The following is a 12526-nucleotide window of genomic DNA, read 5'->3' as shown; positions in this document are numbered from 1 at the left end:
ACAGTACAACCACTTTGGAAGACAATTTGGTTGTTTCTTACAAAACTAAACATACTCTTACAATGCAATCCAGCGATCAAGATCCTTGGTATTTACTCAAATAAACTGAAAACCTATGTCCACACAAAAACCTGCACATTATTTATAGCAGCTTTATTCATAGAAACCAAAACTTAGAAGTATCCAAGATTCCTTCATAGGTGAAAGGATAAAAGAACTGTGATACAGACAATGTAATATTGTTCAGAGCTAAAAATAAATGAGCTATCAAGCCATGAAAAGACATGAAGAAAATTTAAATGCCTATTACTAAGTAAAAATAAGTCAATCTGAAAAGACTACATACTGTATGATTCCAGCCATTTGATATTCTTAGAAAGGCAAAATTATGGAGACAGTGAAAAGATCAGTGGCTGCCAGAGGTTTGTGGGAAGAGAGAGAAGAATAAATAGGCAGAGCATACAGTGAAACTATTCTGTATGACATTCCAATGGTGAATACCTATACTGTATTTGTCAAAAACTATACACTAGACAAGGTTTCCCTGGTGGCTCAGACTGTAAAGAATCTGCCTGTAATGCAGAAGACCTGGGTTTGATCCCTGGGTCTGAAATATCCCCTGGAGAAGGGAATGGCTACCCACTCCAGTACTCTTATCTGGAGAATTCCTTGGACGAAGGAGTCTGGCGGGATACAGTCCATGGAGTCACAAAGAGTCGGACACGACTGAGTGACTTGGCATGCACACAGACTGGACAACACCTAGAATGAACCTAATGTAAACTAGAGACTTTGGGTGATAAGGAGGTGTCAGTGTAGGTTCATTGCTTATAACAGATATACACTATGGTGCAGGCTGTCTATCATGGCAGAGGGGTTGGGGGGCAGGTGTGGTTAAGTCTATGTGAGGGCAGGGATATATAAATTTTACCTGTGAACCTAAAACTGCTGTAAAAAAATAAAGTTCACTAGCTAAAAAAGTTTGAAAACCAATATGACAGGGGACAAGGAGGGTGCAGAACATGAGCCTGGCAGAAGGGATCAGGAAATTCAAAATATTGGGCAGACAATAGGCCAAATACCAAAGAGGCAATCCAGGACGTAGTGATCAGCAGGTCCTGTTTAGGTGTGCACAGACAAGAAGCGTCAGTGCAAGTGTGACAAGGAAACAAATACTGCATCTGGATAGGCAGGCAGCATCCTGGAGGAAGCGGCACTGTGGGGGGAATTGCCAGGCTCTGATCCCACAGCAGAACCGTTTGCCCTCTACCCTGTTCTAAACATTCTTCCAGGGCCTGAGGCTTGGTTCCCCAATGGCTTATTCTGAGTGATCTGAGGACAGAGATGCCAGGTTATGTCAGAGTTTCCACCCATTCCTCTCTTCCTTCCCTGTTTTATTTCCTTGTCAAGATATTAGCCACAGGTCTACCCATAAGAAAACTAATGTTAGCTCTAGAGAAATGAAGTGCTTTCGAAGAAACCCCAGCAAAGAAGAATCTGATGTATAAGGTCTCCTTCATGGAAATCCCTGACTTCCGGTGGTTAGGATGCCATACTTCCACTGCAAGGGGCCTTGGTTCAATCCTTGTTCCTGAGAACTAAGATCCTGAATGCTGTGTGATGGGCACCCCCCCACACACACAAAAAAAGTCTCCTTCATTCGCTGAATTCCTTAAGGACCAAGTCTGAATTATAAAAGGCTTAATCAATAAGGCAAAGTCATTCTTCCTCATAATAAGCATACTATGGAGAAGGCAATGGCACCCCCGTCCCATGGATGGAGGAGCCTGATAGGCTGCAGTCCATGGGGTCGTGAAGAGTCGGACATGGCTGAGCGACTTCACTTTCACTTTTCACTTTCATTCATTGGAGAAGGAAATGGCAACCCACTCCAGTGTTCTTGCCTGGAGAATCCCAGGGATGGGGGAGCCTGGTGGGCTGCCGTCTCTGGGGTCGCACAGAGTCAGACACGACTGAAGCGACTTAGCAGCAGCAGTAGCAGCAGCAATGAAACAGTTCTAGGTGAGATTAATTCAGTGACAGCGTCTTTCTTCTTTTTTATTTAACTTTACCCTTTTCCCAGTCTCTTTCTGCCCCCGACTCCAAGTCCCTGGCAACCACTTTTCTACTGTTTCTATGAGTTTAACCTTTTATTTATTAATAGATTCCACATATAAATGATACCATGCAGTACTTGTCCTTCTCTGTCTGACATTTCACTTAGCATAATGCCCTCAAGATCCATCCACATTGTTGCAAACATCTGGATTTCCTTCTTTCTTGGACACCTAGCTTGTTTCCATATCTTGGCTATTGTGAATAATGCTGCAGTGATCATGGGCATGCAGGTATCTCATAGACACCCTCTTTTAATTTCCTTTGGATATGTATATCCAGAAGTGGGATTGCTGGATCATATAGTAGTAGCTCTATTTTTAATTTTTGAGCAAGTCCCTGAGCTGATTCCCCTCATGGCTGTCATAGCTTGAATGCTGCAGTCCCAGGCATCACATGAAGGAAGACCCAACAATATTGAGGGGTTAAGAGATCATTTTCTTCCATGTATTTCTTTTTATCATCAGAAAAACTCTTCTCCCAGTCACAAGAGGACATGATTCCCCTTATCTAAAGAGCTAGAGTAGTCAAAATCATAGAGATTAAAAGTAGAATGGTGGTTTCAGGGGCTAAGAAGAGGGGAGAATGTGAAGCTGGGGTTTAATGGGTGCAGAGTTTCAGCTGAGGAAGATGAAAAAGTTCTGGAGGTGGATGGTGGTGATGTTTGGACAACAGTATAAGTGTTCTTAATGTCACAGAACTGTACACTTAAAATGGTCAAAAATGGTAAAACTTTAAATTGAGATATAATTGACATATAATATTGTATTCATTTCAGGTGTAAAACATGATGATTCAATATATTTATGTTTACATAATAATCACCACATCGAGTCTAGTTAATTCCATCACCATAAATAGTTATAATTTTTTTTCCAGTGATAAGAGCTTTTAGGATAAACTCTTAGCAGCTTTCAAAAATACAAAACAGTGTTATTAGCTCTAGTCTCCATGCTGTACATTACAGTCCTAGACTTACTTATTTTATTATAACTAGAAGTTTATAACTTTTGACTACTTTTCTCCTTTTCCCACTGCTCTCCACCAAAAAAATGGTAAATTTAATATTATGTGTATTTTATCACCAGTTAAAAAAAAAGTGTTTTTTCTCAGAAGCCCCACAGTAAACCTCCCCTCACATTTCATAGGCCAGAATTCTGCCACCTGCTGCTTCCTAAACCAATGATAATGGCAACATTAATGAAATGCCTGATTGGCTTGTTCTCATCAAGACTTACCTTACCCTCCTTGTGACTGGATCCCAGAGTCCCCTGAAGCACACAGCTGCTGAATACTCAAACAATATTTGGATTTAGATTCTGTTAATGAGGAAAAAATAGCAGAGGTGGGGAGATATTGGGGATGATGGCCACTGGGTAGGACACAAAGATCCTGGCAAGGCTTTCCCACTGAGGCAAAGAAGGACTTGATTCCTTCAGGACACCCAAGCTTTTCTGAAGACTCACATGAGACTTACTGACTCCAACCCCCAGCGGTCCTTGAGCAGTTATATTGTCTCTCAGATCTGTCCCTTTCCTGAGGACAGACATTGTAATTTCATCACCTCACAGCTGACTGTGACATCAGTCTCCTGAGGGACATCTCTGCCTCTGGTTTTATTCCTATTTGGATCCATCTTAAACATCCATACTAGAATAACTTTGCAGAACCAACACATATGTCCAAACTCCTTACCAGGCTATCTAGAACCATCCACTCTTTTGTAATCCTTGTTTTCAGTCTCCCTACTAGTATGCTTCTTAGGGTAAGGGTTTTGCCTTACTCTTCATTTTATTCCCAGTACCTAGAATAGTGCCAGTCATTCATTCATGGGTTTTATCCATTCATTTGGAATTTATGGCATTCAGCAAATATTGAATAAATGAATGTTATTCAATGAATGAATACATCCATGACCTGACTCTTAATCAGTTTAAATGCTGTTGTTTTTCTTTTTCTCACATAAATTTTTTGCTTGAGAGATACTCACTCATTGTTCCCTGACCACATCACATAACCTTGCCACCCACATGTGTGATTTTATTCAGTTTCTCTGGCTTGTAATTCTCTTCTCTCTCTTCTCTGATAATCAATGACCTACATTTCCTTTAAGGCCAAAACCAAATTTCACCTTCAATGTGAGTGATATTCAATTATCCAAGGCTTCAGTGATATACTCTCTCATCATATATGATTTTTATGGTATCTACTTAGTACACAATATTTTTATATATTTTTTCTTTTCAATATATTTATCTTTTAAATACCTCCTCAGTTAGTATTTAAACCCCTTGAATTCAGAAATCTGTTTTATGCCTGTTTTTATTTCTAATACTTAATCTAATACTATAAGCTTAATAAATATTTATTAGTTTCTAAGGATGGTTGGAGAAGGCAATGGCACCCCACTCCAGTACTCTTGCCTGGAAAATCCCATGGACGGAGGAACTTGGTAGGCTGCAGCTCATGGGGTTGCTAAGAGTTGGACACGACTGAGTGCTTTCATGCATTGGAGAAGGAAATGGCAACCCACTCCAGTGTTCTTGCCTGGAGAGTCCCAGTGATGGCGGAGCCTGATGGGCTGCCATCTATGGAGTTGCACAGAGTCGGACACGACTGAAGCAACTTAGCAAGGATGGTTAGATTTTTTTGCATTGATATAATTCATCATAAAAGGTCTGAAGCTTCTTTAAAACTAATTTAAATTCTAAGTGAATAATTAAGCTCTTAAAATTTGAGAGTAGTATTTCCATCAAATTTAAACCTAGTATATGTATACATTTGTGTACATATATATCCATTTACCATAATATACACTGAGTCACAGTTACATCTGGTTGTTTTACTATGTTGATGTACTATGGGTCATTTTTCAAAGGCAAATATTATAGTGCATCCCAGGACACCTGTGTTCACACGATCAGTTCTTTGAAACTATATCTGGATGTGCAAGCTATTAAAAGCTTCTTGTACTGAGTGACCTTTCAGGCAGAATTTAGATCGAATACTCACACTGCTGCTGCCTGTTGCTGAGTGGATAGCAGCAGAAAACCCTGGATTCAAACCTCTGTGGGGCTTTTGTTTTGCTTGTTTTGTTTCTTTTCATTTTGCCTTAAGAAGATGAACAATGAAACCACAACCCTGATATCCTTGAAGGAGGCAATGAAAAGGTTGCTAAGGGCTACAGGGAGGGAGCAAGCATGGGTCGGCTTTTCTGGGAAGATGGGTAGGAGAAGAATGAGGAATAAAAACGGGCAAATAACTACAGGCATGCTAATTAGAATTCTTTTTCTGTTCATGTGTTCAGGTTCAAAAATTGTGTCCATTAATAATAAAGAAAAATCTCCTCCTAGGTGCTATATTCCATTCGATTAATGCATGCGCTATATGCTGGGCTTACAAAAATAAATAAAATGTGGTTTCTGTCCTCAAGGAGCTCACAGCCTTTGGAATAACAGATTTATTCAAAAATGCTTACAGTTTAATGTGACTGACCTTATAATGGTGATGCTCCTAAAGGGCTATGAGAACATGAAAAGAGGAATGAATTTTGCCTTTGATACTAGGAAAAGGAACCCTTCATAGAGGGACGTTTAGACTGGATCTGAAAGTGTGAGTAGGAGTTTGCAAGAAATAAAAATATGGGAAGGAATTCTAGGGTGAGGAAACAGTCCATGTAAACCACAGATGCTTGGACTATCATACCGTATTCAGTCAGCAGCTAGATGTCTCATGTGACTGGTGACTAAGTTGTGCAAGAGGACTGGCAGAAGATAGGGGCAAAGGTTAAAGAGTCTACAATTCCTGCTGAGGAGATCCGACTTGACTCTAGCAATATCACTAGGCAAGTCAGGGCAGCATAGAATGTATATAATAGTCAAGTTATGAGAACAGAATTGTGTTTTAGAAGAATAGCTCTCGGGGATGGATTGGAGGTGAAAAGCAGAAATCTAGTTTGACTATTGTAATCCTAGGTTGAAGTGAAAGATGGTGATTAACTGACTTACTAGAGATAGAAAGGAGGGAATAGATTAGAGACATGTTGATGGAGAGAAAGGGGAAAAATAGTGAGTTATTCTGAGGTTTCTAGTTCAAGGAATTGGGTAGATAGTGATCCCATTAACTGAGCTGGACAACTGTCACAGAAATGCAGATTTGCAGACATGTTCCTTAGGATTTATTTGAAATGATCTAGGAATGACTTTGGAGAGGGCAATGGCACCCCACTCCAGTGCTCTTGCCTGGAGAATCCCATGGATGGAGGAGCCTGGTGGGCTGTAGTCCATGGGGTCGCTAGGAGTCGGACAGGACTGAACAACTTCCCTTTCACTTTTCACTTTCATGCATTGGAGAAGGAAATGGCAACCCACTCCAGCGTTCTTGCCTGGAGAATCCCAGGGATGGGGGAGCCTGGTGGGCTTCCGTCTATGGGGTCGCACAGAGTCGGACACGACTGAAGCGACTTAGCAGCAGCAGCAGGAATGCCTTTGAACGATCAAGGCTATGGTTTTTCCAGTAGTCATGTATGGATGTAAGAGTTGGACTGTGAAGAAAGCTGAGTGCCGAAGAATTGATGCTTTTGAACTGTGATGTTGGAGAAGACTCTTGAGAGTCCCTTGGACTGCAAGGAGATCCAACCAGTCCATTCTGAAGGAGATCAATCCTGGGTGTTCTTTGGAAGGAATGATGCTAAAGCTGAAACTCCAATACTTTGGCCACCTCATGCGAAGAGCTGACTCATTGGAAAAGACTCTGATGCTGGGAGGGATTGGGGGTAGGAGGAGAAGGGGACGACAGAGGATGAGATGGCTGGATGGCATCACCGACTCGATGGATGTGAGTTTGAGTGAACTCCAGGAGTTGGTGATGGACAGGGAGGCCTGGCGTGCTGCAATTCATGGGGTAGCAAAGAGTTGGACACGACTGAGCGACTGAACTGAACTGAACTGAGGAATAACTTTTGGTGAAAGGATTCCAAATAATTGCTTCAATTTATGTAAACCTGTATACTGATTGACAAGCTAGAGTTTATCTCTAGAGTTCAAGCTGGAGATGACTTATAAGAAGTACGTTCTTAAAGGTCTAAAAGTTAATACAAAGAGTTTACCAGATATAATAGTTTTGACTTGTAGACAGATTGCTGGCATATTAGGTCACGGAGGCCTATGTTCCTATGAAAATGCATATTTCATACAGAGCCTTGAAAAAAAGTGAAAATGTTAGTCTCTCAGTTGTATCTGACTTTGTGCAACCCCATGGACTCTACACTGCCAGGCTCCTCTGTCCCTGGAATTCTCCAGGGAAGAATATTGCAGTGTAGCCATTCCCATCTCCAGGGATCAAACCCAGGTCTCTCGCACTACAGGCATATTCTTTACCATCTGAGCCACCAGGGAAGCCCAAGAATATTGGAATGGATAGCCATTCCCTTCTCCAGGGGATCTTCCCAATGAAAATGTACATTTCATACAGAGCTTTATCTATATGCATACAGAATCCAGAGCAATGAGAAAATTCCATTGCTGAAATTTCTGAAGATGGAGTGCAAGGTGAGGGGTTTACTTAGTAAATTCAGCTTAAGACAGTTGAGTCTGATACCACCATCTAAGTGGAGATGTACAAAACGTCGTTGATAATTCAGCTCTAGAGCTTAGGATAGGGGTGGTGAAGTGAAGTGAAGTGAAGTCGCTCAGTCGTGTCTGACTCTTTGCGACCCCATGGACTGTAGCCTACTACTCTCCTCCGTCCATGGGATTTTCCAGGCAAGAGTACTGGAGTGGGTTGCCATTTCCTTCTCCAGAGGATCTTCCTGACCCAGGGATCAAACCCAGGTCTCCCGCACTGTAGGCAGACGCTTTACCCTCTGAGCCACAAGGGAAGGACAGGGGTGGTACCTGAAGCTAATTAACCTTGGAATAAAGTGAAGACCAAGAAGAGAAGATGGTCAAGGACAGAACCTTAGGCAACCACAACAGTATTCAGGTCACTGGGGACATAGAAACTCAGGGAACTGGCTGTGTATCACTTCATGAAGGACAATGTGGGTGACTTCACACAAATGAGTTGTGGGATTTCAGTTCTTTGTGGTTCAGTTAGACGTAATTTTGGTGCCACAGCGCCCTCTAATGATCAGGGTTGTTCAGAGCAACTCAGGTCCCCCTTTTGCTGTTACATGGCCTAGCATTTCACTAACACCACAAATGTCATAGAAGACATGTTTTATTACTTCTGTGTAAGACCTCTGCTAGGTATTGGGGGACAAGCATAAAGATGTTCAAGAAATAGTCTATGATCCTCTCTCTTCAAGAGTTTACAATTTAGATCACGAAAAGCTAACTCTAAAAATAAAGGAAGAGATGGGGAGTGACAAGTAATAGAGACAGTGTCTGTGACAGAGAAGCAGGCAAGGAGCAGATCTCCAGGTAGAAAGGCTGAGGGATTCAAGAAGGCGTGGAATGAGCTTATCCCTGATGGATAAGACTTTGATAGAATAAGGTGGAGAAAGCCACCTTAATAAACATGGGTCTCAGCACTTGCTAATAGCTATATGATGGTTAAGTCTTGATCTTTTTGAGACTCAATTTCTTTATCTGTAAAATAGTAAAAATGACTGCTTCACTACTTATAGTTGTTATGAGAATCAAAGTTTGTATAAAATACTTCTTAAAGTATGAGGTACAATATATTAATAAAATGAGGCAGATAGCTGAGATAATTGGACAATTCACATGTTCGGCAACATAAGGAATGCAAGAACTAGGATGATGACTAGAGAGAATGGCAAATGGGAACATCTATCCATAATTGTAAAATTTAAGTAGCTACTGCTAGTGACTGTAAATAATGTATTGTAGCTATATCTTTAGGCGAAATCTTAGTTTTGTGCTCTGACCCAAATTAACCTTTGATTCTGTTATACTATAGAGTAGACCACAAACTCCAAGCTTTAGAAGCACATTTTAAAGAACTGGACTTCATCAAGGATAATCTGACACAGAAATTTGAAGATCATAGCAAGACTTTGGCAAACCAGGGAGCCCAAGATGAGCTATGGAAAGCAGTTCTGTCACTCAAGTGAGTATCTAATCAGAAATCAGTGGAATTTTGTGGTTTCATGAGAGCTTGCAGTGGTCATTCTAAAACTGGGTTTCTTAATATGGTTCCAACAATGCGTTGTGAAGAAATCACATTTTCTCAGGCTCATTCATTCAAAAAAGATTGATTTGAGTGCTGGTTTACTTCCCATACTGTGGTACACATCTCAGAGTCCCTTACTTGGCAAAGTCTTAATAACACAGAGATGGATAATGTAAGTACTCTGCCATTGAAAAATTTGTACTATGAGTGGCCTGAGATTTAAGCTATCCAGTTTAGTGCAAATCCTATTTCTTTTCTTTAAAAAAAAATTATTTTAATAGTATATATTTGTTAATTCTAAATTCCTAATTTATACTATGGTAACCATCCAATTATTTTCTGTGTCTGTGAATCTATTTCATAAGTAAGTTCATTTGCACTATTTTCTTAGATTCCACATATAAGTGATATTGTGATGTTTGTCTGTCTTACTTCACTTAGTATTGTAACCTCTAGGTCCATCCTTGTTGCTGCAACGATATTATTTCACTCTTTTTTTACTGCTGAGTAACATTCCATTGTAGATATACACCACATCTTCTTTAGCCATTCATCTGCTGATGGGCACTTAGGTTGCTTCCATGTCTTGGCTTTGGTAATAGGGCAGGCCCTATTTCTAAAGTATTTTCTAAACTATGACAGCTGCTTCTGTTCTAAACCCAAAAGCTGGGTTGGCCTCTTGGTGTGTGTTGGGCCAAAAGACACAACCAAGCCAAAGATTTGGACAAGGAAGGATTTATTACTTGCAGCAAGTAAGGAGAACAGCAGGGATCTTTCCCTAAGCAATGTCTTCCCAAATATCAAAATCAGGAAGTTTTAAGCTAAAGATAGATGCATATTCATGAAGGAGCTTGAACAGAGGAGACCAGCACAGAACTGGGGCAAAAGCTGACAGAATTCAAGCTTTAGTGATTGAAGTCAAAAGGGTCAGAAAAGGTCAACATCATCATTCTATCCTCCACCTGGGCTCCAAAATCACTGTGGATGGTGACTGCAGCCATGAAATGAAGATACTTGTTCCTTGGAAGAAAAGCTATGACAAACCTAGACAGTGTGTTAAAAAGAGGAGACAATACTTTGCCGACAAAGATCTGTCTAGTCAAAGCTATGTGAGAGTTGGACCATAAAGAAGGATGAGCACCAAAGAACTGAGGCTTTCAAACTGTGGTGCTGGAGAAGACTCTTGAGAGTTCTTTGGATAGCAAGAAGATCAAACCAGTCAATCCTAAAGGAAATCAATCCTGAATATTCATTGGAAGGACTGATACTGAAGCTGAAGCTCCAATACTTTGGCCACCTGATGCAAAGAGCTGACTCATTGGAAAAGACCCTGATGCTGGTAAAGACTGAAGGCAGGAGGATAAGGGGTGCAGAGGATGAGATTATTGGATGACATCATCAACTCAATGGACATGAGTTTGAGCAAATTCCGGGAGATAGTGAAGGACAGGGATGCCTGGCATGCTACAGTCCATGGAGTTGCAAAGAGCTGGACATGACTGAGTGACTGAACAACCACCACTACCTGGGTGGGGCCTTAGTTCCTGCAGAACTTTTAAGATACATATCAGATTGTTATGTATATCCTTTTAGGAAGAATTGAGCTTCCCTGGTGGCTCAGATGGTTAAGAATCTGCCTGTAATGCAGGAGACACAGGTTCAATCCCTGGGTCAGGAAGATCCCCTGGAGAAGGAAATGGCAATCCATTCCAGTATTCTTGCCTGGAGAATCCCATGGACAGAGGAATCTGGTGGGCAACAGTCCACGGGGTCACGAAGAGTTGGACACAACTGAGCAACTAACACTTATCACTGAACTATTGTTTCTTGATATCCTTTCCTTTGTTCAAACATTCCATCACTTCCCTTAAGATCATGAATTACTGAGACCTGTTCCAGGGCAAGTACTGTGGCCAGGCTTAGATCACAAAACTGCTTAGATAAACAATGGCTTTTCTTATGTCAAGAGATCCAAGTCTTGTTCTCTTTCTCTGGAAACCTCTAACCCAATCTGTTTAAAGTTCTCCTAGTATGTTTATACTTCTTTGAATTATCCTAATAAAATTCACTTTATGGCTGTACATAGAGAGTTCTACTGCTTAAGAAGTGCCAACATTTTTTGTAGGTTCACCTCAATGGAACTGAATATTTTATACAGCTACGTCATTGAAGTACTTGTCCACTTGCACACTTGTGTGCTTGAGAAGCTGCCAGATCTGGTGAGAAGTCTTCCCACCTTAGCCTCCATCCTTAGACGAAAAGTCAAGAATAAGCGCATCAGAGTTGTATGGGAGTCTGTTCTGGAGGAACATGGGTTGCAAGAAGGAGATATCACAGCACTGTGTATCTTCTTTGTAGCACATGGTAACAAGGCAGAACACTACATTGCTAAAGTAAGGCAGATGTATATAAGAGATATCAATTTCATGATCTCTAATATGGTAAAGAACCAGGCGCTGCAGGATGGTTTGCTGAAGGCTGTGCAGGTCATTGAGAAGGGGAAAGCAGAGATGGCCCCCCAAGAGAAAAAGTCACCCCTAAAAGAGTTGATACCATCAGTCAAAAGCTAATCTGTTACACTGGACTCAGAGATTCCATGTCTAGTATAATTTATCTTGCAAATAGGAAGCAACACATATATACAATTTATCAGGCTTATTTTTATAGCAAAAGTGAGAAGAGTGTTAAATTATAATACACTGATACAATGGATACTTTCTGTGTAGCAATATAAGAGAATGAAGAAGCTTTCATTTAACTGTATAGTAACACAGAGTTATCACCAAGATGTGTTTTAAAATATTTCCAACATTATTGCTCAATGGGAAAAAAAGGGCAAAAACAAATACATAGGCTACTATATCTATAAACTTCTGGAGAAATACATTAAAAAGTGGTAACATTGTCTTCGGGAAGAAAACTAATTAGAGGCTAGGGATCAAAGGTAGGAAGAAGTCTTTTCACTGTTAATTCATTTTGTACTTTATGAATTTTGAAACATGTGAATGTATGACGTAGTAAAGCAAAAAAAAAAAAAAACTACTATATTTTGTATGTTGATGTGCATTTTCTTTCTGGTACAGTTCCACAGGTATTTTATACTATAAAGGGAATTCCCACACAGTGATCATATATTTTATAATCTTTTTTGAACAAATGCCATGCATATGTAGTGTCAATAATAGAAACATTTTAAAGTGTGGTTTCCTGCCCTACAGGCAAAAGTTACTTAATTTGGAAGGTACAAATTCAGGACGACCAGAATGAGTAACAC

At 40.5% G+C, this 12526-nt stretch overlaps 1 protein-coding gene across 1 annotated transcript; it reads left to right on the top strand.

The window, feature by feature from the left end:
* The first annotated feature begins 5124 nt into the window (after positions 1-5124).
* Positions 5125-12291, top strand: SMCO1 (single-pass membrane protein with coiled-coil domains 1). Its single transcript, NM_001099209.2, has 3 exons — positions 5125-5285; positions 9040-9189; positions 11378-12291. The coding sequence occupies exons 1-3, from the start codon at positions 5236-5238 to the stop codon at positions 11820-11822; spliced, it is 645 nt and encodes a 214-aa protein (NP_001092679.2). The 5' UTR covers positions 5125-5235; the 3' UTR covers positions 11823-12291.
* The last annotated feature ends 235 nt before the right edge of the window (positions 12292-12526 follow it).

Source organism: Bos taurus, chromosome 1 (assembly GCF_002263795.3).
Source record: "Bos taurus isolate L1 Dominette 01449 registration number 42190680 breed Hereford chromosome 1, ARS-UCD2.0, whole genome shotgun sequence".
NCBI classification, from domain to species: Eukaryota; Metazoa; Chordata; class Mammalia; order Artiodactyla; family Bovidae; genus Bos; species Bos taurus.
The sequence above is the reverse complement of the archived record's forward strand: the minus strand, read 5'-3'. Positions and strand labels throughout refer to the sequence as shown.